The sequence below is a fragment of the Tamandua tetradactyla genome, chromosome 2 (assembly GCF_023851605.1).
Source record: "Tamandua tetradactyla isolate mTamTet1 chromosome 2, mTamTet1.pri, whole genome shotgun sequence".
NCBI lineage: Eukaryota > Metazoa > Chordata > Mammalia > Pilosa > Myrmecophagidae > Tamandua > Tamandua tetradactyla.
The window spans coordinates 30,423,477-30,451,406 of NC_135328.1; the positions used below are offsets into that span (position 1 = coordinate 30,423,477).

General features: G+C 37.2%; 2 protein-coding genes and 1 long non-coding RNA gene across 6 annotated transcripts in view; all 3 read right to left on the bottom strand.

The window, feature by feature from the left end:
• LOC143667517 (uncharacterized) overlaps positions 1-1,353 on the bottom strand; it is a 108,421-nt gene extending 107,068 nt beyond the window's left edge. For both annotated transcript variants that reach the window (XR_013168080.1, XR_013168078.1), the window contains exon 1: positions 1,214-1,353. This is a non-coding gene — a long non-coding RNA (uncharacterized LOC143667517). The remainder of the gene's footprint in view (positions 1-1,213) is intronic.
• A 2,117-nt stretch (positions 1,354-3,470) lies between these two features.
• OR2K2 (olfactory receptor family 2 subfamily K member 2) lies at positions 3,471-4,412 on the bottom strand. The gene has a single exon (XM_077127397.1). The coding sequence runs from the start codon at positions 4,410-4,412 to the stop codon at positions 3,471-3,473; it is 942 nt and encodes a 313-aa protein (XP_076983512.1).
• An 18,970-nt stretch (positions 4,413-23,382) lies between these two features.
• ECPAS (Ecm29 proteasome adaptor and scaffold) overlaps positions 23,383-27,930 on the bottom strand; it is a 171,809-nt gene continuing 167,261 nt past the window's right edge. For all 3 annotated transcript variants that reach the window (XM_077141840.1, XM_077141855.1, XM_077141847.1), the window contains one exon: positions 23,383-23,671. In XM_077141840.1, the coding sequence (XP_076997955.1) occupies positions 23,535-23,671 (137 nt within the window). In that variant the 3' untranslated portion in view covers positions 23,383-23,534. The remainder of the gene's footprint in view (positions 23,672-27,930) is intronic.

Sequence of the window (27,930 nt, forward strand, 5' to 3'; positions counted from 1 at the left end):
ATTATCTGTATCTACATTTTCAACAAGCATTTTCAATACAAATAAAAGATTAAAACAACCTAATGTAAATATTATCTCTATGATTGTTGGATATTTATAAAGCAATATACCTCACTGCCTTTGTTTCATCTGCATCATTTTCACAAGAAGTAACTGCTTTTCAAACAGACAGGTTTAAAGTTGATAAATGTATTAACTTGAACGACTGCTGTAAACATAAGAGGTACAAAATAAACAAGAATCCTTGCTCTTGTGATGTCAGTTTCATCCAATGAAGAAAAAAGACAAACAGGCATGAAGAAGACTTCATTAAGTGTCCGGGTGTTCTAGTTTGCTAGCTGCCAGAATGCAACACACCAGAGACGGATTGGCTTTTAATAAAAGGGGATTTATTTTGTTAATTCTTCAGAGGAAAGGCAGCTAACTTTCCACTGAGGTTCTTTCTTATGTGGAAGGCACAGGATGGTCTCTGCTGGTCTTCTCTCCAGGCCTCTGGGTTCCAACAACTTTCCCCAGGGTGACTTCTTTCTGCATCTCCAAAGGCCTGGGTTGAGCTGCAAGTGCTGTGATGAGGAATGCCAAGCTGCTAGGGTGTGCTACATTGTAGTCTCTCATTTAAGCACCAGCCAATTAAGTCAAACGTCACTCATTGCAGCAGACACGCCTCCTAGCTGACTGCAGATGTAATTAGCAACAGATGAGGTTCATGTACTGTTGGCTTATGTCCGCAGCAACAAGACTAGGTATGCTCACCTGGCCAAGTTGACAACCGAATCTAACAACACACCGGGTGATATATAGAAACATAAAACACAATCTGCACACGCGTCTTTGATGCTCAGAGAAACAAGGCTGGCAGGGGGCAGATCAAGCAGCCATCATCCGGAAAGGTCTCGGGAACACAGGGAGCTTTGCATCAGGAGTTGTAAGCAACCAAGGGTGAGGAGGCAGCCACCCCGCGGGTGGTGGGGCGTGCGGGGGGGGGGGTGTCCTGGAAATGGGAAGGAGTCTCTAAGCCCAAAGGTTAGGGAGAATGAGCGGACACCAAGGCCCGCCTCCGACTTCAGTGTCTCGCCCCATGGGAACCAGGGAGTAATGGAGGAGGTCAAGGGCGCCTCGTGGTTAGGACAGAGGGGCGGCCGCGCCCCACTTCCCCCGCAACCGCCACCCTGGGTTGGCGCCTTGGCCGGAAACCGAAGCCCTCCCTTCTCACCTGAGGAGAAAACGACGCTGACAGCTCTTTCTGAAACGCAGCCCACGGCCCCAACCCCGCAGGCCAAAGCTTTCCTAGGCGCCCAACGGCGAAGGGGGGGACCTAGCCGTTGCGCCCGACGCGTCCGGGTGGCTTTTATCTCCCGGGCTCGCGGGACAGGGGGGTTCCATGCTCCCGGCGCTGGCGCCACACACGCACCGAAGTCTTCGCGGCCGCGGCAGCTGTGCGGGGCCCGCCCCTCGGTCGTCCTGCCGCCTCTTCCCGGTGTCCGCCCGCCACCTCCTCCTCGGCGCCGGCTCAGGGGCCACGGAAACTCCCCTTCTTGGGGGTATTTCGACGTCATTTGATTCCTGCCACCTTTTCGCAGGTGATTCCTTCTTCGTTTCAAATGTAGATGCCTTTTATTTCTCTTTCTTGCCTAATTGCTCTGGTAAGAACTTGCAGTACAATATTGAATAGCAGTAGTGACAGTGGTTATCTTTCTCCCGTTCCTGATCTTAGAGGGAAAGCTTTCATTCTTCTGCCATTAAGGAGGTATGGTAGTTAGATTCAGTTGTCAACTTGGTCAGGTGAAGGTGCCTAGTTATGTTGCTGTGGACATGAGCCAATGGTATGTAAACCTCATCTGTTGCTGATTACATCTGCAGTTGGGTAGGAGGTGTGCCTGCTGCAATGAATGATGTTTGATTTAATTGGCTGGTGCTTAAATGAGAGAGCTCAATGTAGCACTTCTAGTTCAGTCCCAGTTGACCTGAAAGTGCTGGTGGCGGATTTTTGCGTTTATTCCGAAAATGCCCCTTTGGTCCATCCTCTTTTCTTTAACATATCGACAAAACACTAACAGCAGGTTACATTTATTGCGTGTTTACCGGAAACCCAGCACTATTCAAGTCCTTGATCTGGATTATTTCTTTCAATCCTTACACGGTTTGACGCGGACACTCTTTATCATGGACATTCTTCAGATGAAAGTAGGATGCAAAGTCCCACAGCGGTACCGCGGAAATTCAGACATGAGTCTGAGTCCAGACTCAGCAGTCTTAACCCCTAATCTGTATGGCCACACCCTATATAAATATTTTTTCCTATATTCTAGGTACTCATCAAGTCCTTTTCTTTCCTAGATATTTAATATCTAATATTCATAACCTCAGCATCTTTACGAATAGACACACGCACACAGATATATGACAAGACCAATTTAGTATCTTCATGTAATTCTTCAATATTAGATAAAATCTAAACTCCCTCTTGGAATGCATAGGCACCCAACCATTTTGATGTCTAGCTCGCAAACAACCATTCTAGGACTGTTTCCTCCTCATTACAGAGGAGGTTGGCTAGATGAACTCTAAAAGACTCTCCAGCTTTCGTGTTCTAGAATTTGATTCTAATTGGAAACAGTCTCTGCAAGTCACAAATCAGTTCTCTAAAATCAAATTTTATTTCCAAATTTATTCTTCCATGCATGCTATAGTTGATTCTGTTTGTTTTGCTTAAAATTTTCACGAACTCCTGTTGTGGTTAGGTGACAGGGTTGCTGCTTTCTACTGGAAAAGCAGGGGATGAGCCTTTTTAAAATGGATCACTTTGATAATCTGATAGAGACAGGCACCTTTAATCAGCTGAAAGCTGCAAACGTTTCAACTCATCTTCCAAATGTTGGGTTCCATTGCAGACTGTAGAAATAACCTTCCCTATCTGCTATACAGATTTTCTTCTTGTCTTCCATACATTCAAAAAATCACTATTTAAATGCACAATTTACAGGAAAACAAAATCAGAAAGATGAAGTTATTATCCCAGTTCTGCAATTGTGCAATGTTGAACAAATCTTTCAACTTTTCTTTAATTCTACTTTCTCATTTGAATAATCAAAGGCAAGTCACTGTTTGTTTCTCTATGCTCTTACCTCATTCAAGAAAGGATTTAAAGCAGAGGAGATATCCAATTTTCCTATGGCAATAAAATTCACTGACTAAAGTTATTCAGATTTCCTTCTAGAAGAAATATTTGATGATTCTACAGCCCAATATTCTCATAGCCATGAAACAATACAGAAAAAAGAAGAAATGAAATATTGATAAATGCACATTGGTACTTACTTCATAAGCAAAGACCACTGTGTGCAAACATCGCATAATTGTGAAATTGTACAGTTAAGGTTCAAACCAGAGTTCTAAGCATGAGTATGTTATCTAGAATTTCTCTAGTGAGTTCTATCAGGGTAAAACCACAGGTACTCAATCAGAGATTTTCATGCATTTTGATACATAGATATTTTGCTCAGCAGCTTTTTCATAGCATCTGTGACTTCCTTGTTTCGTAAACTGTAAATTATGGGGTTCAACATAGGTGTGAGCACTCCATAAAGCAATGATATGATTTTGTCTACTGCTTGTGAGTTTGATGAAGAAGGCTTTAGGTACATAGAGAGGGCTGCCCCATAATACAAGATCACCACAGTCAAGTGGGCACCACAAGTAGAAAAAGCTTTGCTTCTTCCCTCTGCTGAACTGATTCTCAAAATAGTAGAAAGGATGTAAACATAAGAGATGCAAATTAAGAGCATTGGGATGGGCAGGAGAAGCACACTGACCCCCAGCATGATGAAGTCCATCAGCAACGAACTGGTGCAAGCTAACTTTAGCACTGCCAGAATTTCACAGGTGAAGTGATCAATGAGATTCCCACAGAGGGGTACCTGCAGGGCCAAACTAGTTTCTAGCAGGGCAGTCATGCAGCCTGTCACCCAAGACACAGTGGCCATCTGCACACAGACCATCCTGTTCATGATGATGGAGTATCTCAGTGGATTGCAAATGGCCACATAGCGGTCATAGGCCATCACAGCCAGGAGCAAACACTCTGTGGAACCCATGGCAAGGGACAGATACATCTGCACAGAACACGCAGAGAAGACAATGGTTTTCTGGGATGACAGCAAGTTCACCAGCAAAGTAGGAATAGAAGCAGAAGTGTAGCAAATATCCATGAAAGAAAGATTTCCAAGGAACAAGTACATGGGGGTATGAAGGTGTGAATCTAGGATAGTAATTAAAATTAGAATGCTGTTGCCCAAAAGGGTTATCAGATACATTACAAGACTGAATGCAAAGAGAACAGTCTCTAACTTTGGGTATCTGGAAAACCCCTCCAGGAAAAAAAAACTCCAAACAGTGAGATTTGCTCCTTGCATTTCCTTTCTTCCAATTGCAGTTATTCTAGTATTCTCTTCATTTCATCTGAGGGCATTAAGAGACAGATAAAATGGTAATGTTCATTTAGTTAGAAAAACACTAGCGCCATCGATCTCAAACTTACTTTCATGTACCATAAGCGCAATTTTACACAAGAAATTAAAGGTAGTATATTTATTAATTTAATGGGGGAAAGCAGGTTTGCTCTACATTAAAAAGTTGATTTTTTTCACAATAAAATTTAGGAAAAAGTCAATTTCAAAACAAGAATAAACACATGTAGTCTTTGAATCTCAGCCCATAATCCTGAACACAGGTTTTCAATAAAGGAAAGAGTTTCAATAAAGATTTTCAATGAATGAGGAAAGATATGAATGAACAGTAAACAAATTATTAAGCACAAATGAGAAAAGCAGATAAGTGAAGAAAAGCAAATTCATATGTACTTATTGTTGTTAAAAAAACAACAGTAATAATCTTCATTGGTAGGGGAAGAATGTTAAAAGAAACAAATAAATGAATTTTAAACTAACACCTATGAATTTCTGAGTCTCAACAAACTGTCCTTTCCAGCTAACAACTTGGAAGTTAGTACTCTTATTTCAAAAATGATTATATTGCTTGAAGGATTGTAGATGCTCATTCTGTTTATAATTAAAAGCGAGTTTATAAGTTATAAAATATAGCCCACTTCATTTAAACACTTTTATATTCATTATACAATGAATGCAGGCCCATACTTTTGTGAATATATGTATAGTTCTAAAAATTATACCCAAGCAAAACTCTTATTATACATTAAACCCATGAACACCCCAAGAAATGCAGTAACTTCCCTTAGAAAATTACCTTAAGATCTCTTTCAAAATTGTAGATTATTTGGTTATAAGTAAGGAACTTAAAGTTTTTACATTTCACATTTACACAAAGTTATTACAACAAACTTACCTTGCCTCTGAACTCACATTGTTCTTTATAATATTCTTTTTCCTTTTCCCACAAATTCTTTCCTTTTACTTTCAAATGTGCGTGTTATTTAAAATTCCCATCATTGTTATACCACATGCAAATTACCATCCTATTTTTGCTCTCTTTCATAGCCAAATTCCTCAATTATATGGTTTATGTTACAACATTTTAGTATTCACCTCCTCATCACTGGCATCCTTTCCCAGTTTCTCAATTTCATTCAATGCTATCATTCATCTTCCAGTCCTCTGTATGTAAATGCATAGATGGTGATGATGGAAATAATTTCATGGACAGTATCTTACAGTATGTCTCCAAAAAGACATAATATTTTTCAAGTTGTTTTCATTATGTAAATCCATTAGCTTGGACTTCTCCCTCTGCTGTATCTCATATCTAGTCTGTTAACAAGTTCTTTCTTTGTTTTTCTGGTTTAGTCATAAGCCCCCAAGCAGCTTATATTGCAGGTCCAAACATTTTCAGTAATGCTGAATATTCTTTAAGTATTCTAGGAAATACTTTTTAATATTACTTCCCCTATAGTAATTGAACACCCAGAGTTTCTGCTTTTCTTCCCAAAATACCAAGATGTCTCATGGATATTAAGGCTTTGATATTATTGTTTAAAAAGAGTAGCAAAAAAAAAAAAAAAATTGGTCCTGGGTTGAATTCCTTTTCATCAACTCCAAGTAAAATATTGTTTTGGCGAGGTTTTCATAAAGTAAGCTATGTGAAGAAACAGAAATAATACCTCCATGCTAAAAATCTTAAATAGCGTGATATAAAAGTCAACAGCACAATTCATTTCTTTCAAAATTATTGGCTATTACCTTATAACTAAAAATGCCAAAGAATGACAACTAAAGTACCATGTAAAGTTGAATCATTTGTTGTTTGATGGGAATATCTATTGTCCCTGAACAATTTAAAGTTCAGCAACTATAACATGCAGAGGTTTGAAACTTCAGATGCTTCAGGGATAATGTCCCAAAGATCCAATTACCACAAACATTTAATTGAGAGAGAGAGAGAGGAAACACAGTTCACCAAAATCTTTTAAATAACTCACAAAAACAAAGTGTTCTATTCCCTCTATTCTTCCCTAGCTAAATCAAGATTTTTTTGAGAATGATTACAGTGTAGAATATTTAACAGTATATAGAGAAAAGATGTCCCTAGAATTGTAAGATACTGTGATTTCATTTGCAAAATCACTCCCTGGCTTTCAGAAATCAAAAAATTTATTGACTCTTTCAACCTCAAATAAATCACTGAGTTCCTCCAAAAGTGATCAAATTGTATTCAATGTACACATATTGAGAGGGTCTAGAAACAATTAGGCCTCAGTAGCAATGGGCACACCTTGGTTTCTAAATACCTTTCTCCACTGAAAGAAAACATGGTTTTTAGAGAAATGGCTGATTCCAGAGCTGGAGCAGGGAAAGGACAAAATGAGCCTAGAGTATTTTATCGCAACAAAATGTAAGGAAGTACACAAAGAATGATAGTGAAATATCTAAAAGACATAGGAACCCATTTAATAAGTCTCCAACCAACTACTCTGGAGGCTATTCTTATGCAAGTTTCAGCTAAATATAGCTACTTATATGGTTTGCCAAACACCAACCAAAACCATTCCTTCCAACCCTAAAGAACACCAAGGGCTTTAGCTGAACTCTACAAATGTTTCATGCACTATGATTACTTTCCAGAAACCTACAACCTCCATTTGGGTTCCTAGGTCCCTCTGCGTTTCTCCAGAACATCAACTAGTTCCATCCCCCATCCCATATTATGGACAGCCCTTTTCAACATGAAAAAGGTAGAATGGGTGTAGCTCAGATACCCCTAAAGAATGGGAAAAAGATCAAGGGAGAAGGTGGAGTTATGACAGAGAAGACAGGATTTAACAAATGAGTATGACTGCTGAGTCACTATATTGATATTTCTTTTAGTCTCCAGGATCTTGGAGCAGCTAGAAGGAAAAACCTAAAATTATGGAACTATAACCCATAACAAACTCTGAAGTCTGTTCTATAACTAATTGTTTGTGGTGTGCTTTGAAATTTACTACTTTTAAAAATTTGTTATTTTTCACAATAAAAAATTTAGAAAGAGGGAGAAATAAAGACATTCCCAGATAAACAAAAGCTGAAGGACTTTATCAACAGTAGTCAGGCCCAACCAGAAGTGCTAAAGGGAGTTCTTCAGGTTGAAGTAAAGTACACTAGACAATAGATTAATAGATTTAATAGATTAAAGCTACATGAAGAAATAAAGATCCCCAATAAAGAGAAAGACATGGTTAAATACAAATGCCAGTGTTTTTGTATTTTTGGTTTGTAAGTCCACTTTTCACTTTTAATGATTTCAAAGGTAAATGAGTAAAGAATAATGATAAATAAGTGGTTTTGACTCATAATACATAAATATGTAATTGGTGACAAAAGCTACATAAATGTAGGAGGATGAAAGAGTATAGAAACATAGTTTATGTATGCTATTGAAGTTAAATTGGTATCAAACTAAAGATTTTTATACATTAATATGTTAAATTTAAGCCCCATGGTAATTACAAAGAAAATACTGGGAAAAATATGAACAGAAGGAAATGGGAAGGGATTCTAATGGATACAAAAGGTCAACTAAATACAAAAATAGACTGTGTGATTGTGTGAAGCTGTTATGTACCCAGAAAAGATCATTCCAGTGGGTGGGACCCTTTGATTAGGTTACTTCAATTGAGATATGACCCACCTCATTCGACATGCCTGGGATTAGAAAAATAATTGCAAAAGGGGACAAGGAAACTTTTTCAGAGTGATCTCTTGATTGTGGTCATAATTAAATGACTATATATAATTGCCTAAATTCATTAAACCGCACACTTAAAATGGATGAATTTTATTATATGCATACTAAACCTCAATAAACCTGGCTAGTGGTAAACTGTGCTCCCAAAAGCTTACTTTCTCTGCCCACCTAGTAATATACTATAATTTATCAATTTGAACAGCAATCAGCTGCATGTACTACAAATCCAACTGCATATCTTATCCCAATCATGGTTTGTTTATCTCACAAATTAAGAAATATAAATTAGGTTGTCTAAGGCTTGTTGGAAGGATTATGGTGCTTTTAGCAATATGGGCTCCTTCTAACTTTCCAATCTCAATCAAGCTGCTTCTTTCATTGTCATGTTCCCATCATAGAATTGAATCTAAATTCTCAGAAAGAAGAATGGGGAAAATCAAATAGCAACAGATAAATTTTTTAAATTTTTTTCTTTTATTATAATTTTTACAAATAAATGTCTTTTAAAGATCATAAAATCAATTGCTTTTCCAGAAGCCCTACCAATTTGACCTTACATCCTTTTGGCCAGAACCACTTCCCACCATGACCCCTAGCTGACAATCCAACCCAAGGAGGCAGGTATTTTTCACTGGGAAGGGTGCTATAGTAACCAAATTCATAATTATTTTAGTAAGGAAGAAGGGAAGGATGGACATTGAGAAGTTCACAGAGTCTGCTAAATCCAAGAATCTCATTAAATTCCCTTTCTACTCTCATAGAGGAAGAAATGATACTTATATCTGGAACAGAGATAATGATAACAAAACTAGCATCAACACAACACTTTGGAATTTAGATAGATTGATAGATGTCATTCCCAGCAACCCCATGAACTATACAGAGCTTTATGGTAACCCCATTACAGAGCTGAAGAAAGTGATGCTCTCATGGTTAATTAGCTTGTCCAAAGCTAAATGGTTAGCAAGGAGCAGAGCTCAGACTTTTGATACTCACCCCATATTACTCTTCTCCATACCATGTTGTGAAATCCCATCTTCCTTTTACATTTTTCTTAATGGAAATAGACTGTGGAAGAAGGCGGCTTAACAATGTGCACATTTTATTTCGTCCTCCAGAACAACTACTAAATAACCAGAAACAGTACAGAACAGCTCCCGGAGCCATGTCAGTGACCGGACACACAGCGTACCCCAGTCTGGACCAGCTGGACCAGCTGCAAGCCTCCCCAAAACCGTGAGTTCCCCAAGCTGCAGCGGCCGGCGCCCAGTGCCCCTCCCCCACAGGCGGCTTCCCAGAGGGAAAGGAAACAGACTCTAAACCTGGTCAAGGCAGAGTTTGTTCATTGGGTTCACGGATAAAGAGGAAAGGGGAGGAAACAAAGGTTTTAGTGCCTGTGTTTCTACGGAGACTTGGCAGCCTCTGGATTCAGCAGCGGGACTTCTCAGGCTGCAACTGCCCCAGGCATAGGCAGAAACAGGCTGCTTTCAGGGCTGTCTCCCACCTGAGCCTTCCCCAGGGGAGGCTTCCCCTGAAGCCCAACTCAGGTGGAATCCCTCTCTCAAGGAATTCAGACCCCAGGGCTTGGCAATTTGAGCCATTAAAGCAAGCCTACAACCTCTCCTCCCTCTCCGCCATATTCCCAGCAGGAAGAGTCTACCACCCTATACAAAAGTTAACTCAAAATGGATCAAAGATCTAAATATCAGGTCTAAGACCATAAAACAGTTAGAGGAAAATGTAGGGAAATATCTTATAAATCTTATAATTGGAGGCAGTTTTATAGACCTTACACCTAGAGCAAGAGCACTGAAGAAAGAAAGAAAGAAAGAAATGGGAACTCCTCAAAATTAAACACTTTTGTGCATCAAAGAACTTCATCAAGAAAGTAAAAAAACAGCCTACACAATGGGAGACAATATTTGGAAACGACATATCAGATAAAATCTTGTGTCCAGAATTTATAAAGAGATTGTTCAACTCAACAACAAAAAGACAGCCAATCCAATTACAAAATGGGAAAAAGACTTGAACAGACAACTCTCAGAAGAGGAACTACAAATGGCCAAAAGGCACAAGAAGAGATGTTCAACGTCCCTGGCCATTAGAGAAATGCAAATCAAAACCACAATGAGATATCATCTCACACCCACCAGAATGGCCATTAACAACAAAACAGAAAATGACAAGTGCTGGAGAGGATGTGGAGAAAGAGGCACACTTATTCATTGTTGGTGGGAATGTCAAATGGTGCAACCACTGTGGAAGGCAGTTTGGTGGTTCCTCAAAAAGCTGAATATAGAATTGCCATATGACCCAGCAATACCATTGCTAGGTATCTACTCAGAGGACATAAGGGCAAAGACCAAACGGACATTTGCACACCAATGTTTATAGCAGCATTATTTACAATTGCAAGGAGATGGAAACAGCCAAAATGTCCATCAACAGACGAGTGGCTAAACAAACTGTGGTATATACATACGATAGAATATTATGCAGTTTTAAGACAGAATAAACTTACGAAGTATGTAACAACATGGATGAACCTTGAGAACATTATGCTGAGTGAGACTAGCCAAAAACTAAAGGACAAATACTGTATGGTCTCATTGATATGAACTGACATTGGTGAATAAACTTGGAATATTTTGTTCATAACAGAGACCATCAGGAGATAGAAATAGGGTAAGATATTGGGTAATTGGAGCTGAAGGGATACAGACTGTGCAACAGGACTGGATACAAAAACTCAGAAATAGACAGCACAATACTACCTAACTGTAATATAATTATGTTAAAACACTGAATGAAGCTGCATGTGAGAATGATAGAGGGAGGAGGGCTGGGGACATAAATGAAATCAGAAAGAAAGATAGATGTTAAAGATTGAGATGGTCTAATCTAGGAATGCCTAGAGTGTATAATAATAGTGAAATGTACAAGGTACAATTTTAAAAATGTTTTTGCATGAGGAAGAACAAAGGAATGTCATTATTGCAGGGTACTGCAAATAGATGGTAATTAATATTTTAAAATGTCACCTGTGTGAGACTAAAGCAAAAAATGTTTATTAGTTACAAAATTTATATTTTGACTAGTGCATTTTCTAATATAACTTATGTAGATAGTTTGATTGAATGTCATAAGTACTTGGAATCTCAGGTAGGACATGAGATTTTGCTGGTTTGTCCAAAGTGATGCCCCGATGAATCCCAGAGTGATTTGATCAGTGAGTGGAAAAGTATCTGCAAAGCCCCTTTTGGGGAGAGGTGAGAACAGGGAGAAATTCAACTTCCCCAAGTTGAATTCCTGATATTCTCACAAGCAGTGTGGACAACCAAAGCTATAGGCAGAGCCCCCAGTCTTGGGGTTTGTTCATATGAAACTTAACCCCACAAAGGATAGGTCAAGCCTACTTAAAATTTAGGCCTAAGAGTCACCCCCAAGAGAATGCCTCTTTTGTTGCTCAGATGTGGCACCTCTCTCCAGCCAACACAACGAGCAGTCTCACCACCCTACCCCTCTCTACGTGGGACATGACTCCCAGGGGTGTGGACCTTCCTGGCAACGTGGGACAGAGATCTTGGAATGAACAGAGACTCAGCATCAAGGGATTGAGAAAACCCCTAGAATGAGCTGAGACTTAGCATCAAGGGATTGAGAAAACCTTCTCGACCAAAAGAGGGAAGAGGGAAATGAGACAAAGTGTCAATGGCTGAGAGATTCCAAACCGAGTCGAGAGGTTATCCTGGAGGTTATTCTTATGCATTAAGTAGATATCATCTTGTTATTCAAGATGTAATGAAGAGGCTGGAGGGAACTACCTGATAATGTAGAGCGGTGTTCCAGTAGCCATGTTTCTTGAGGATGATTGAGTAATGATACAGCTGTCACAATGTGACTGTGTGATTGTGAAAACCTTGTGTCTGATGCTCCTTTTATCTACCTTGTCAACAAAGGAGTAGAACATATGGAATAAAAATAAATAATAGGGGGAACAAATGCTAAAATAAATTTAGTTTAAATGCTAGTGATCAATGAAAGCAAGGGGTAAGGGGTAAGGGGTATGGTAGGTATAATCTTTTTTTTTCTCTCCTGTGTTCATTTTATTTCTTTTTCTATTGTCTTTTTATTTCTTTTTCTGAATTAATGTAAATGTTCTAAGAAATGATGAATATGCAACTAAGTGATGATATTGTGAATTACTGATTATGTATGTTGTTTTGTTTATTTTTTTACTTAATAAATAAATTTAAAAAAAAAGAAATAGACTGTGGCAAATCTGAAAACAAGACAAGTAATCTTGGGAGTAGGCAAGAGATATTCGTTTCAATCTCTGTTACCACATTTTTGCTGTCTTCCCAGCTGTGTCAGTTTGAATCTGTGGTGGACCCCAGAAAAGCCATGTCCTTTTAATTTTCATTCAATATTGTTGTCTGGGAGCTTTTTGATTGTTCCCATGGAGATGTGACCCACCCAGTTGTGGGTGGTAACTTTTGGTTAGATGGTTTCCACGGTGTTGTGACTCCACCCATTCCAGGTGGGTCTTTGATAAGTTTACTGGAATCCTCAAAAGAGAAAGCATTTTGGAGAGTTTCAGAATGACAGAGCATCAGAGCCACGACAGAGCCCACCTAGCCAGAGACCTTTGGAGGTGAAGAAGAAAAATGCTCCTGGGGGAGTTTCATGAAACAAGAAGCCTGGAGAGCAAGCTAGCAGATGCCACCATGTTCAAGTGCCTTTTCAGTTGAGAGAGAAACCCTGAACTTCATCGGCCTTTCTTGACTGAAGGTAACCTATGGTATGTTCCTTTGGACATTTTTGTAGACTTGTTTTAATTGGGACATTCTCATGGCCTTAGAATTGTAAACTAACAACTTATTAAATTCTCCTTTTTAGAAATCATTCCATTTCTGGTATATTGCATTCTGGCAGCTAGCAAACTAGAACACCAGTCCTCATGCTAATCTCATTTCATGGGACTTTAGTCACATCCTTTCATTGATGGTTTGATTTTGTTGTTTCTGCTGTTTATGAAAATGATCTTTTCAAAAACGATTAAAAGGGAATTAGTTGCATGAATGAATTATTATTCATAATGAATGAAGAATAGGCACTCATTCTTCAATAGCTTTTTTGGTTACAATTTACTTTTTAGGGTTGGTAAAAGAATGCTTCATTGAGGAAAATAGGCATATTTTTGGCCATATTTGTGCAAGAATGATAGTGACGGTTCTATGTTTTGTTTCATTTTGTTTTGTTTTCATAGAGATTTTGAATTTAGGACTTAAGTAAAAAAGGGGAAAATTCATTCATATTTCCATCTGGAGAGGCATATAGCATGGTTCTAAACCTTGTTCTGCCACGAAAAGACTGGGTAACCTTGGGCAAGTTACATATCACTCTTTTCCTCTGTTTCCTTGACCTCAAAATTGGCACATATAAAAGTCTAACCTCATAATCACGTTGCAAAGATTAAATGAGTCAAAGCATGTAAATTTGTGTTTAGAATATAGTAAGTGCTAACATATTACCTACTTTTATTTACTTATCTAATAGTCATTGAATACCTACAATATGTCTCTTCCATATACTATGCCAAAAAGTGATAATGGTCATATTCCAATTACATAATACTAGATGGTTTGCTTAGATCTGTTGTCATTATTATTACTAAAGAAATTACGGGTTTACAGAACAATCATGTATAAAATACAGGATTACTGTATACCACCCTATTATTAACACCCTGCATTAGTGTAGTACATTTGTTACAATTGATGAAAGCACATTTTTATAATTGTTTTAAACTATAATCCATGGTTTAACTTAAGGTTCACTGTTTGCTTTGTGCAGTTCCATGGATTTTCTTTGAAACATTTTATACTACAACCATATTTACAATCTAACATTTCCCCTTAAGCACTTTCAAATGTATATATATTAGTGCTGTTAATTACATTCACAATGTTGCGCCACTATCATCACCATCGATTACTAAACATTTCTATCTTTCCAAAAAGAAACTGTACATTTTAAGACTTAACTCCCTCTTCCCTATTCCCCACCCCATCCCTTGGTAACCTGTATTCTAGATTCTGACTCTAGTGTTTGCTTATCCTAATTATCTCATCTCATGAGCTCATAAAATAATTATTTTAGTTTGAGCCTATTTCGCTCAACACAATGTCTTAAAGGTTCATCCACGCTGACTCATGTATCAGGACTTCATTTCTTTTTACAGCTGAATAATATTCCATTGTGTGTATACACCACATTATGTGTATCCATTTACCCAGATGGGCTGCTTCCACCTTTTGGCAATTGTGAATAATGCTGCTAAGAACATTGATGTGCAAATATCTGTTTGAGTCCCTGCTTTCATTCTTCTTGGAATATACATAGAAGTGGGAAGGCTGGGTCACATAGTACTGCTATACTTAACTTTCAGAGGAACTGCCAAACTGTCTTCCCCAGTGGCTGCACCATTTTACTTTCCCTCCAGCAATGAATGAGTGTCCCTATTTCTATACATCCTTTCCAACTTGTAATTTTCCAGTCTTTTAGTAGTAGTCAGTTTAGTGGGTGTGAAGTAATTAATTGTAGTTTTGATTTGCATTTGCCTAATGGCTAATAATGTTGAGCATCTTTTCACGTGCTATTTGGCCAGAGATGTCTATTCAAGTCTTTTGATCATTTTTAAATTGAGTTATTTGTCTTTTTGTTGTTGAGTTGGAGTTCTTTATATATTCTGGGTCATAAAACCTTATTGGATTATGTGGTTTCCAAATATTTTCTCCCATTGCATGGGTCATGGTTTTATTTTCATGATAAAATCCTTTGAAGAAAAAGTTTTTGTTTTTCATGAGGTCTCATTTATCTATTTTTTCTTTTGTTTCTTGTGCTTTGGGTGTAAAATCTGAGAAACCATTGCCTAAAATAAGGTCCTGAAGATTCTTTCCTACATTTACCTAGAAATTTGATAGTTCTGGCTCTTATATTAAATCTTTGATCCATTTTAAGTTGATTTTTGTATACAGTATAAGGTAGGGGTCTTCTTTATTCTCTTCCAAACAGTATCCAATTTTCATAGCAACATTTATTGAATAGACTATTCTTTCCCAATTGAGTGGTCTTCGCCCCCTTGCCAAAAATCAGTTGGTCATGAACATGAGATTGATTTCTGAGCTCCCAATGTGATTCCATCAGTTAATATGTCTGTTTTTGTGCCAGTACCACGCTGTTTTAATTACTGTGGCTTTGTAATAAGTACTAGGACGAGAAAGTGAGTCCTTCAACTTCATTCTTCTTTTTAAGATGGCTTTGGCTATTTGGGGACTCTTATTCCATATAAATACGATGACTGGCTTTTTGATTGCTGTAAAGAAAATTGTTCGAGTTTCTATTGAGATTGTGCTGAATCTGTAAATCACTTTGGGCAAAATTCACATCTTAATATTTAATGTTCCAATCCATGAACGTGGAATGGACTTCCATTAATTTAGGTCTTCTCTGATGAGAAATCACACAATTTTATTGGGTCCGCCCTGTACATACACATTGCTTTTTCTCTTGCAGCTTTCAGAACTCTCTCCTTGTCCCTGACATTCAAAAGTTGACTACTATATGTCTTAGCATGGTTCTCTTTGACCTTATCCTGTCTGGGATACACTGGGCTTCTTGAATGTGTATATTCATGTCTTTCATTAAACTTGGGAACTCATTATTTCTTTGAGTATTCCTTCTGTCCCTTTCTATCTTCTCCTTCTGGAACTCCCATAATGCATATACTGATATGTTTGAGGGGTTTCCACAGGGCACTTAGGCTCTGTTTTCACTTTTCAATTATTTTCTCTTTCTCTTCTTCAGCCAAATCATTTCAGCTGTCCTGTTCTCAAGATCACTGATTCTTTCTTCTGTGAACTCCAATCTGCAATTGAAACCCTCTAGGGATTTTTTCATTTCAGTACTGTGGTCTTCAACTTCAGTATTTCTGTTTGGTTCCTTTTTTACATTTCTATTTCTTTATCAAGATTCTCATATTGTTCATTGTCCAGTACATCCAAAGTCTAGTCTTTTTTGTTAATGGCTTATGTGTTTTTATCTTATTCTTTTGGATGGGCCATCATTTCCATATTTTTGTTCTTCTGTTTTGTTTTTCTTGTAATCTTTTGTTGCACACTGTACATTTTTTTTTTGCATGGGCAGGTACCAGAACACACTACACATTTTAATATTTTACTGTGTTAACTGTGGGATTTGGCACCAAGCTGTCTGTTCCTTAAGTTTGTATCCAGAAATGTAAAATGACAGAGATTTCTTTGAGAGTCAGCTGCTAATAAAAACAACCAAACAAATGTTAAAAATCTTTCATAGTCTTTGCAAACTGGCTGGTGCTTTCCTTTAGTGTTTAATCTGCCTATCAAAAAGATCAGCCTGTGACAATAGCCAAGTGCAGAGTCCTCACCATCTTTTCTGAGCCTCTGTCTTGTCCTGGGCCTGTGATCACTTGTGGCCTTAGGAATTCCCGTTTACAAGAATTCAAATGTCCTCTCTACTCCCCATTAATACTCACCCTCCTGGGTGACTGTATTGTATGACCTAAAGCAGGTAATCCTTTGCCCCAGGTCACTTTGACTTATTTCTTACACTGCTTTAGTTATCCACAAGTGGCTTCTTCCTGTAAGGCAAGTTCTGGGAGCACAAGTCAGAGATAACTTTCCTGGCTCAGTCTTTCAGGCTACCAGCTGATAGATTGTCACTTCAGTATGCAAAAGGATTATTCTGCTCTTTCCAAAACAAGGCCAGGGACCCACAATGGAAGTACAGGTTGGTTCCACCTGGCTCCTGTAAAGGTATGTGGATGTGGCCAGCATGGGCCCCATAAGCTTCTCCTTCCATTTTTAAACCTGAATTTCCTTAATATAGCACTCATCTGGCTACCGCAATCCTTTGTTTTCCAGAGCTTTGAGGAAGCTAGGTCTGCTACTTTTGCTAGTTGTTCAAAGACTCTCTTGGGGAATGACACTTCCTTGGTCAACCAGGAGTATCATTATGGTTTTGATTGCATTTCCGTAATAACTAATGATGTTAAGCATCTTTTCAAGTGCTTACAGGTCCTTTGCATATGTTCTTTGAGGTACCATCTATTCAGATCCTTTTCCCATTTTTTTAGGTTGGGTTCTTTGTCCTTTATTATTGAGGTATTCCTTATCAGGTATTATCTGCAAATATTTTCTCCCAATGTGTGAGATGTCTTTCCCCTTTTTGATAGTGCCATCTGAAGCAAAGAAGTTTTTAATTTTGAGGAAATGCAATTTGTTTTCCCTTTCATAACTTGGGAATTCATATTCGTATTTTGTGAGATTAGTGTCAAGGTGCATTGGTTCTTTCATATATCTCCAGCTGTTCCAGCATAATTTATTGAAAATTTTTGCATTTTTTCAACATGGCACATTTCTAGAAAATAAATTGACCACATAGCATGCTTTTGAGTACTCCCTTTTATTGAATTCATCTATATATTCTTACACCAATACCACAACTTTTTGGTGTCATATCTAAGGTTTGCCTAGCCCAAGACCAAAAAGATTTACTCGTATATTTTCTAAGAGTTTCATGTTTTAGCTCTTACAACTAGGTCTTTTGTTCATTTCTATGCTTATATGTAATATAAGAAAGTGGTTCAACTTCATTATTTTACATGTGTATATCCAGTTGTGCCTACACCAGTTGTTGAAAAAGCTATTCTTTCCCCAATTGAATTATCCTGGCATTCTTGTTGAAAATCATCTGACCTTATTTCTAGGCTCTCAATTTTATTCTGTCTGTTCATTTGTGTATTATGTCAGTACCACACCAAATTAATTGCTTTAGCTTTGTAGTAAGTTCTCAAGTCAGGTAGTACACATCATCCAACTTTTTTCAAGATTGTTTTGACTATTCTAGGTCCCTTGAATATCTCATTGTGTTTTCAATTGGCATTTCCTTGATGACTTGAGAAAATGAGCATGTTTTTGGTTGCTCATCAGTCATTTGTGTCTGTTTTCAGTATCTCTCTAAATCCTCCACCCATTTATAATTTGGTTTATTTTTTTTTTTCAGGAAAAATTGATTTTTTTTAATGGACTAAAAAGATTACTGAGCCTATGAAATCTGCACCTTTCCTTGTCTTTATAACTGTTATAGAAAACTTACAGTAATGCAAAAGATCTTGCCCATAAAAATTCAAATGAGTTTTGCTTTTCCTAAATTCTGGATACAATTTGTCAGGTATAGGTTTCGCTAACATTTTCTCATAGTTTGTAGTATTATATTTTGTGTTTTTCAAAGAGCAAATCTTTGCTTAAGTCTATTATATCAATTTCTTGTTTCATGATTTGTGCTTTCTCTATACTATTTCCTATATCCAGTATCACAAAGAACTTTTTTTCCCAAAAAAATGTTAGTTTTAGCATTCAGGTTTGGTGTGACTTGTTTTGAAATAACTTCTGCCTTCGTATTTTGTGAGATTAGGGTCAAGGTGCATTGGTTCTTTCATATATCTCCAGTTGTTCCAGCGTAATTTATCGAAAATTTTTACATTTATTCAACATGGCACACTTGTAGAAAATAAATTGACCACACAGCATGCTTTTGAGCACTCCCTTCTATTGGATTCATCTATATATTCTTACACCAATACCACATAATCTAAATATGTAGTAGTGCTATAAAAGTTGAAATCTGACTTTGTTCTTCTTTTTAGAATTATTTTGGCTATGTAGGATGAGTTACCTTTTCAAATAAATTTCAAATGCAGCAGGTCAGCTTATTCAAAAGGTCTACTAGAATTTTTACTGGGATGGCAATTTGAGGAAAACTGTATCTCAACAATATATTTAAATCGTTTGAATAGTTTCCAGAATTTCACTTTATCTTACTAGGTTTTTACCTATATTTCTTTGAATTTGTTATGGCTGCTCCAGACATTATAGGATACACCCTTAACATTTCACAACTGTGCACTGATGTACCACTTCACATTAAATGTACACCCTTTACATTGGTTTATCCCCAACATGTTATAGTTGTTATATACATACACCATCAACACTATTTATAATTTTTAAGTCAAATATATTTTACAGAAATTAGGAGGAAAACAGAAACAGCTGTAAGAATTGTATTTCATATTTACCTAGGTATTTCCCTTTTATGATGCTCTTCTTATTTTTTCTGAGGACCTTTGTTTTTATCTGGTATAATTTTCCTTCAGCCTGAAGAAAAGAACTTTCTTCACGTTTCTTGCAAGATTTTCTAGTTTGAATGTGATATGCCAAGGGAACATCATGTATCACAGCACATCTAGGGGAAAGAACTATTTGAATGGCCAGGTTATTTCAATGGAGGCCAGACTTGAAATGGTTATTTCAATGGAGGCCTTATAGTGATGAGTTAAAACAAAAGAATTCATTGTTTCAATGATATTCAAAAAGGATTTTGTATTTGAAAAATTCTGAGTTCAAAAGTAGCACAATAGAATTACATACTTAACTGCTAATACCCAAAAATAGTTTTAAAGTAATCTTTTTAGGAATAACCAAACAAAAGTTAGGTGTTTCTCCATTTATTGTTTTCTTACTGTTCTATATATTTTTTAATGAAGGTTTTACCAATGCTGCTTAAATATAGAAGAAGTATCATTTTAAAGGTAAAAAAAAAAAAGAAAAAGAAACTTAAAACTGTCAATAAGCATCATTGATCAAAGAGCTGATTATTTCCAAATTTTGTAGCATCATGATTTTCCACTTTTCTTTTCTTAACCAATTTGTCATTCTAACCAATTAACCTGGAACCTGCTTCAAAGGAAAAAGAACGAAAAACATACCAAGAGGTAATAGTTTAGGCTTGTTGGCTACTACCAGAAAATAAGCATGGTAAGAACTCTCATTCTTCAAGCCTATCTTCCACAGCCAAAAATATGTTTGGCAGGTTACACAACATAGGATGTGCCTATACCTCTGACATTCTCTGCCCATGGCCATGTAATCTTGGTCACAAGGAGAGCTGTTTGCTGTTCTACATGGTCATGATGGGATTGCTTTTATCAGAAAATCAAATCTTTCAATGATAACTTCTCTTCGAGTTTCTCACAGCAGTCATTCAGGTGCCTTGCTTTTATTTCTGCTTTGCCTTGGACTCCCAGGGACTTAAGCCAGCAATTTCTACTTGTTAGAGGCAGCCAGAATATAGCAGTAAGCTCCCTTTTTTTGTTTCTTGTGTTTATAACCAGTCAATGTCTTGGACACTGTGCCATTTTCCTAGTGGTAAAAATTATTCCACTACTTCAAAAGAACAGATCATGCAGCTTTTATTTACCATTTAATATCGTCTTGGTCAGGGGTAGGATTTTCCTTTCAAATAAGACCATCACATGCTTAGCTAGCTGAGTACATACTGCAGGGGATTCTATGAAGACTGCATATAAAATACAAAAATCTATTACATATACATCCATTTAATAAGTCTGTACAGTACAATGAGTGCCAATGTCAAAATAAGCCCCCAGTAGTTCTTAAAAAGCAGCATGAATACATTGTGGCAGCAGTAGGTTGAAATTCCCCACAAAGGGCAGAGACAGTGTTCACACAGTGCAGTTGTAATTGGAACACAGCCTAATAAAGTCACACCTTTTTTTCTTTCCTTTTCCTTTTTAGTAAGCACACAAATAAAAGATGGAAAGGGAGAACAGTGAAGATGAGGTGATGAGCCAATTTCATTGTGTAGGTAGACTATTAGAGGCAGACACACTGGGAAATGTAAACTGATCACAAAGAACTTGCTGCTCTTTGACAAAATGACAATCTTATATTACTTTCATTGTTCTGATGCCCAACTGCCAAACTACAAACACCTCTTTTTCACATATCTATAAATCCATGGAGATATAGTGCACTAATGCCAGGAAAAAGGAATTCAGCATTTAGATCCTTTAAAACAACAAACTGTATGACAAGTAGCTCTGAATAGTCCCAGGAAGAAAATAATCAAAATCTATGCCAGATAGCTTTGGAAAATAAAGGCCAAAGATATAAACATGCAAGGTCCTTTTGTCACCTGTTCACCAGTATCAATGCCCCACAATTACAGGCGTTGCATTTTTAACCCTTCTAAAATGTGTGCACACGTGCACACTAAACATAGCTGCACTGGGAAGCAATGGTTTTACATTACTTGTGCAAATGATTTCACCAGTTAAGATGAAGGCATTAAATGTGTGATAGAAATGTGCTTAGAAAGCTAAAATAAAAGGAATTATGGCATTAAGCACTAAGGTACAGGTGTCTTAGCACCACTCTCAGCACCAAGGGAAATTCCCGTTATTAAATAAAATGTTTCAAAAGCAGACAAACTGATGAGGTTTCACCATTTCATGTGAACTAAGAGCACAAGTCTTGTTTTTATACTCTTTCTTTTTGAAAACACCTAACCTTCATTGCATTCTTGCCTAGGAAGAGGACACCAGGCACCATAAATGAAAGTTAGAGGGCACTTAGTGAAAGCAGAAATACCGACCTGGAAAATACCAAGTACTGTGAGGTTATAAGCTTTCTGAAAAACATCAAAAGTTGGCTTTTCCCCAAGCAAAAGCCATTTTCAAGTGGAAGTCCATGACAGGCTCTTTAAAATACACAATGTTAGGAAAACTTACAATTTTAACAGAAGAGGATGATTTTGGTAATACACACCAACTACACTTAAATTTCATTAAACCCTTTTCCAATCAGCAAGGAACTTCAAAACAGCAACATACAGCCAAGTGTAGGTACTACCTATAGCAATGCTTTTCAATCCATGAGTAGCAACCTAGCTACAAGTTAGGAAAGAATTCAGAATAGCATTTAAAATAGAGAGAGGGGGAGGGCAGAGGAGGAGGGAGAGAACGGAGAAAAATGGAGAGACATATCAAAGTGCATCACGTAAGGGTAAGTGTTATTTCATGAAACATTTATTTTAGTTAAGGATTCTATATTCACACACATGTTATGTTCTAGGACATAATGTAAAAAATTATTGGTTACTGTGAGTCATGATCAAAAAAGTTTGAAATATATTGGTCAGTGGAGACCACCGAAAATAATGAACATGGAGTTTCCAGCATGATGTTAATGTCAGTAAGGGCTCAGTGTTGAGTCTAATCCAATCTTGTGCTCTAGAATCCAAGATGAGCTACAGTGCTCAGTTTACTATAAACATGTACATGTTTTTCCCCTTCCCCTATAACCGTAGGTAGAGGCATGAGCAGTAGAAGGAAGGGAAGAAACCCTACCTGCAATTATTTACTTGGAGTGGTACCATGTTATTTTAAGAACTGGCATTAAAAACAAAAGTAATTCCCAGATGGCTAATTAAAATAATTTCCTCTCAACCCTACAGAGTGATGCTGTTAGCATAAAAGTGGAACAAAAGTTTTAAATTGGCTTTACAGTTTTGAGATGGTAAATGTTCTAAACTAAGACAACTGTTTGAATTTTGAGGGTTGTTTTTGGTTTTACAAAATAAGCAAACAGATACAGACAGAATGAGCAATCTTGTCATCATCTACTTTATCTGCCTATATGAAAAAGACTGAATTCCCCTCTTAATCTGCCAAGATGCTAAACAATCATTTTCTAAAAATCAGTTCTCTAACCCAGTGACAATGTTCAGCTTTTTGCTTTCAAGACTCCAGTGATGCTCAGACAGTGGTTTGTTAAGCTTTGGTACAAAGACTGCTGGATGGTACCCTAATGCATCTCACCTGAAGATAGGCTAAGGTCAGCACTGAAGATGACAGCAGGTTATAAAAGAAAGTGTACTGAACAGGACATCACACACTTGGATTGCCAAGGGCCTCAAAAAAGGAAGTAATGTCATCTTATAGTCTATTTCTTTGGGTGTAAAACAAAGGGATTAAAATTAAGTGATTTATAGGGGACCTGTCCTGAAAAAAAATGTTTAATTCAAATACAGTTGTAAAGGTTTTATCCAGCCTGCTCTGTAACTCTGTTCAATAATTCCTTTTAATGACAGCTCTAATTTCTTTGATAATAACTATTTCTGCCAATTTTATCTACAACCACTTCTCAAACATCCAAGTTCCATTAAGCTCATTCAACCCAAATACTTTAAAAGCATCAAGTAAAATAAAGCTAATAGGGATCAAATTTTAAGGCATTTTTTTTTATTTCAGCCAAGGAATGATGCATGCTAACAGATTAATCTTACTTTACCCCACTTGGTTTTTCAAAGAATACCAATATTTCAACCCCCAATAAACATGGCACTTGTTTGTTTCTTCCCCTTCTAATTTATTACAGATTTTCAAGTGTTCTCTTCAGTGATGATGCTTTCTCCTGAAGTTCAGGTCTGCTATCCGTCTCCATAGTGGCTAAAGACTCAATCAGGAGCACTCGGCACTCAGATGTCAAACTTTCCCACTGTTTAGATTCTGAAAGGAAAGAAAAAAAGAAAAGCAAATAATTCTTATAGAATGAGTAAGAAAAAAATGAAAACTATTCTATTTTTCCTCCATAAACCCTCTATATCTCCAAAATCAATACAAAGCACCCCAGTGGGAACAGATTAATATATAATGATGACAGATATTAACCTAATAACCTAAAATAACCTAAAAGCATATAAGTGCAATAAAATAAGGCATCAGTGGCCAAGAGAGATGAAATCGAGTCAAGAGGATATTCTGGAAGCTAATCTTATGCAAGTTTCAGTTAGATAGTGCTAATTGCCATGGTTTGCTAAACCCCAACCAGCCTCTTGACCCTTAAGAATACCGGGCTCAAACTAAGACTCTATATAGGCTTCACGCATTAGGTTTCCATTCCTGGATCCTATAATTTCCAGAGGGTTCCTCGATCAGATAAATCCAGCCTCTCCAAGACTATCAATTAATTACATTCTCCTATCCTTTAGTGTCAATACCCCTTCTCAACATGATAAAGTTAGAATGGGTCTTGCCCAAAGATCACTATAGATCGGGAGAAGGATCAGAGGAGAAGGAGGTATAACAGAGAAAATGGGATTTAACGAATGAATATGACTGCTGAATCACTATATTAATACTCCTTCTAGCTTCCAGTGTTTTGGAGTAGTTAGAAGGAAAACTTCGACATGACGGAATGGTAGCCCATGACAAATTCTGGGATCTGTTCAGTAACTACTTGTTGAAGTATGCTTTGAAAAATTATTGTTTTCTTTCTTTTCTTTGTATATATGTTATATTTTACAATTAAAAAAACATTTAAAAATAAAAAAAATTTAAAAGCTTATCAATGAGTTTCATACTCCTTCTTCAGTGCAAGCTGGGAAAAGAAAAATGAGCTACTATGAAGCAAAATGAGAAGTAGCAAGGCAAGATACATAGTAGCAAAACAGCCTTCCAATTACAACAAAAGGCTGCTTTATAAAATACTCTCAGTAAATAAAATCTTGAATAAATTTTGTAATTGCAAAGTCAGTTTAAAGAGGTGACACCTTATTACTTACTTCTTTAAAGAAAGCATCAGAGAACTATATACAAGCATACCTCAGAGATATTGCAGGTTTAATTCCAGAGCACAGCAATCAAGCAAACAGCACAATAAAGCAAGTCACACAAAGTTTTGGTTTCCGGCGCATATAAAAGTTATGCTTGCACTATATTGTAGTCTATTAAGTGTATAATAGCATTATTTCCCCCCAAAATATTATACATACCTTAATTAAAAACACTTTATTGCTAAAAATGTTAACCATCATCTGAGTTTTCAGCAATTCACAATCTTTTTGCTGGCACAGAGTCCTGCCTTGATGTTGATGGCTGCTTACTGATCAGGGTGATTGATGAAGGCTGGGGTGGCTGTGGTAATTTCATAAAATAAGACAAGAATGAAGGTAGTCGCATCAATTGACTCTTCTTTTCATGGAAAGATTTCTCTGTAGCATGAGATGCTGTTTGATAGCATTTTACCCACTACTCAATAGACCTTCTTTCAAAATTGCAGTCTATCCTCTCAAACCCTGTCGGTGCTTTATCAATTAAATTGATGCAATAACTGAAATCTTTTGTTGCCATTTCAACAATGTTCATAGCTTTTCCATCACTGTCTTTGCTCATCCAGAAGAAGCAACTCTTCATCTTCTAAAGTTTTATCATGAGATTGCAGCAATTCAGTCACATACTCAGACTCCACTTCCAAGTCTAGTTCTCTCACTATTTCCACCACATCTGCAGTTGCTTCAGTGTAGTTACTCCACCAAAGTCTTGAATCTCTCAAAGTCATCCATGAGGTGTTCTAGTTTGCTAGATGCCGAAATGCAATATAACAGGAATGGAATGGCTTTTTAAAAGGGGGATTTAATAAGTTGCTAGTTTACAATTCTAAGGCCAAGAAAATGCTCCAATTAAAAGAAGTCTATAGATATGTCCAATCTAAGGCATCGAGAGAGAGACCTTGGTTCAAGAAGGCTGATGAAGTTCAGAGTTTCTCTCTCAAATGGAAAGGCACATGGTGAACATCGTCAGGATTTCTCTCCCATCTAGAAAGACACGTGGCAGACCGTCAGCGCTTCTTTCTCATCTGGAAAGACACGTGGCTAACATGTCATCATCTGCTAGCTTTCTCTCCTGTCTTCCTGTCTCATGAAGGACCCTGGGAGACATTTTCCTTCTTCACCTCCAAAAGTCGCTGGCTGGTAGATTCTCTGCTTCTTGTGACTATGTCATTCTTCTCTGCTCTCTCTGAATCTCCCATTTTCTCCAAAATGTTATAGGATTCCAGTGAACTAATCAAAACCCACCCAAATGCGTAGAGACACATCTCCACCTAATCCAGCTTAACAACCACTCTTGATTAGTCACATCTCCAGGGAGAGGATCTAAATTACAGTTTGAAACATGCAGTACTAAACAGGGATTAGAAGAAACAGCTGCCTTTACAAAGTAAGATTAGGATTAAAACATGGCTTTTCTACGATACACACATCCTTTCAAACTGGCACAATCGGAATCAACTCCTTCCAAACTCCTATTAATGTTGATATTTTTATTTCCTCTCATGAATCACAGATGTTCTTAATGGCGAATCCTTTCCAGAAGATTTTCAATTTACTTTGCCCAGATCCACCAGAGAAATCACTGCCTATGGCAGCTGTAGCCTTACAAACTATATTTCTCATAATGAGACTTCAAAGTCAGAATGACTTCTTGATCCATCAGGTGCAAAATGGCTGCTGTGTTATCACATATGAAAATTACATTCATCTCACTGAACACCTCCACTGGAGCTGTTGGGTGCCAGGCACATTGTCAACGAGCACTACTATTTTGAAAGGAATCTTTTTTTTCTGAGAAGTAGGTCTCAACCGTGAATTTATAATAATATTCACTAAACCATATTAATAATAGATATGTTCTTATCCAGGCTTTGTTATTCTATTTAGAAAGCAAAGGCAGAATAAGTTCAGCATAATTCTTAAGGGCCAATAGCTTCAACTTCAAATTACCAGTGTTAGCCCCTAGCAATAGAATCAGCCTATCCTCTGAAACTCTGAAATTAGGCATTGACTTCTTCTCTCTGGCTATGAAGGTTCTCGATGGCATCTTCTCCCAATATAAGGCTGTTTTGTCTACACTGCAAATCTGCTGTTTCTTGTAGCCAGCCACCTTCATCAATTATCTAGCTAGATCTTCTTTATAACTTGCTACAGCTTCTATATGGTATTTCACCGTGTACGTTTATGTTACGGAGATAGCTTCTTTCCTTAAACATCATGACCCAACCTCTGCTGCTAATATAAACTTTTCTTCTGTAGTTTCCTCACTTCTGTCAGCCATCAGAGAATTAAAGAGAGTTAGGGCCTTGCTCTAAATTAGGCATTGGTTTAGGGAATGTTATGGTTGGGTTACTATTCTGTCAGACCACTAAAATTTTCTCCATTATCAACAATAAGGCTGTTTCATTTTGTTTACTTATCGTTTGTGTGTTCACTGGAGTAGCACTTTTAATTTCTTCAAGAGCTTTTCTTTTTCATTCACAACTTGGCTGTTTGGTGCAAAAGGCTTAACTTTTGGCCTATTTCAGCTTTCAACATATCTTCCTCACCATTAAACTTAAAATCATTTCTGGTCTTTGCTTTAAAGTGAGAAGCGTGTGGCTCTTCCTTTCACTTGAACCCATTGGAGGGTTATTAATTGGCTTAATTTCAATACTGTTGTATCTCAGGTAATAGGAAGACCTGAGGAGAAGGACAGAGAAAATGGACTGGCCAGTCGATGGTACAGTCAGAACACACATATTTATGAATTAAGTTCACCATCTTAAATGGATGTAGTTCATAGCACCCAAAACAATTACAACAGTAACATCAAAGATAACTGATAACAGATCACCATCACAGATATAGTACTAAGAAAGTGAAATATGAGAATTACCAAAAATGTGACACAGACACACAAAGTGAGTACATGCTTTTGGAAAAATGGTGCTGACAGACTTGCTCAACAGAGGGTTACCACAAACCTTCAATCTGTAAAAAACATACTACCTGTGAAGCACCATAAAATGAGGTATGTCCATACATACTGAAAATGTTACAAAATGATAAAGTAGATCAGATCCTAAATCCTGTTTATGAGGCTCTCCACTTTCTAGCAATGTGGCTTCAAGCTTTCAATCTTCTAGCCTTATTTTCCTCATCTGTAATATATCA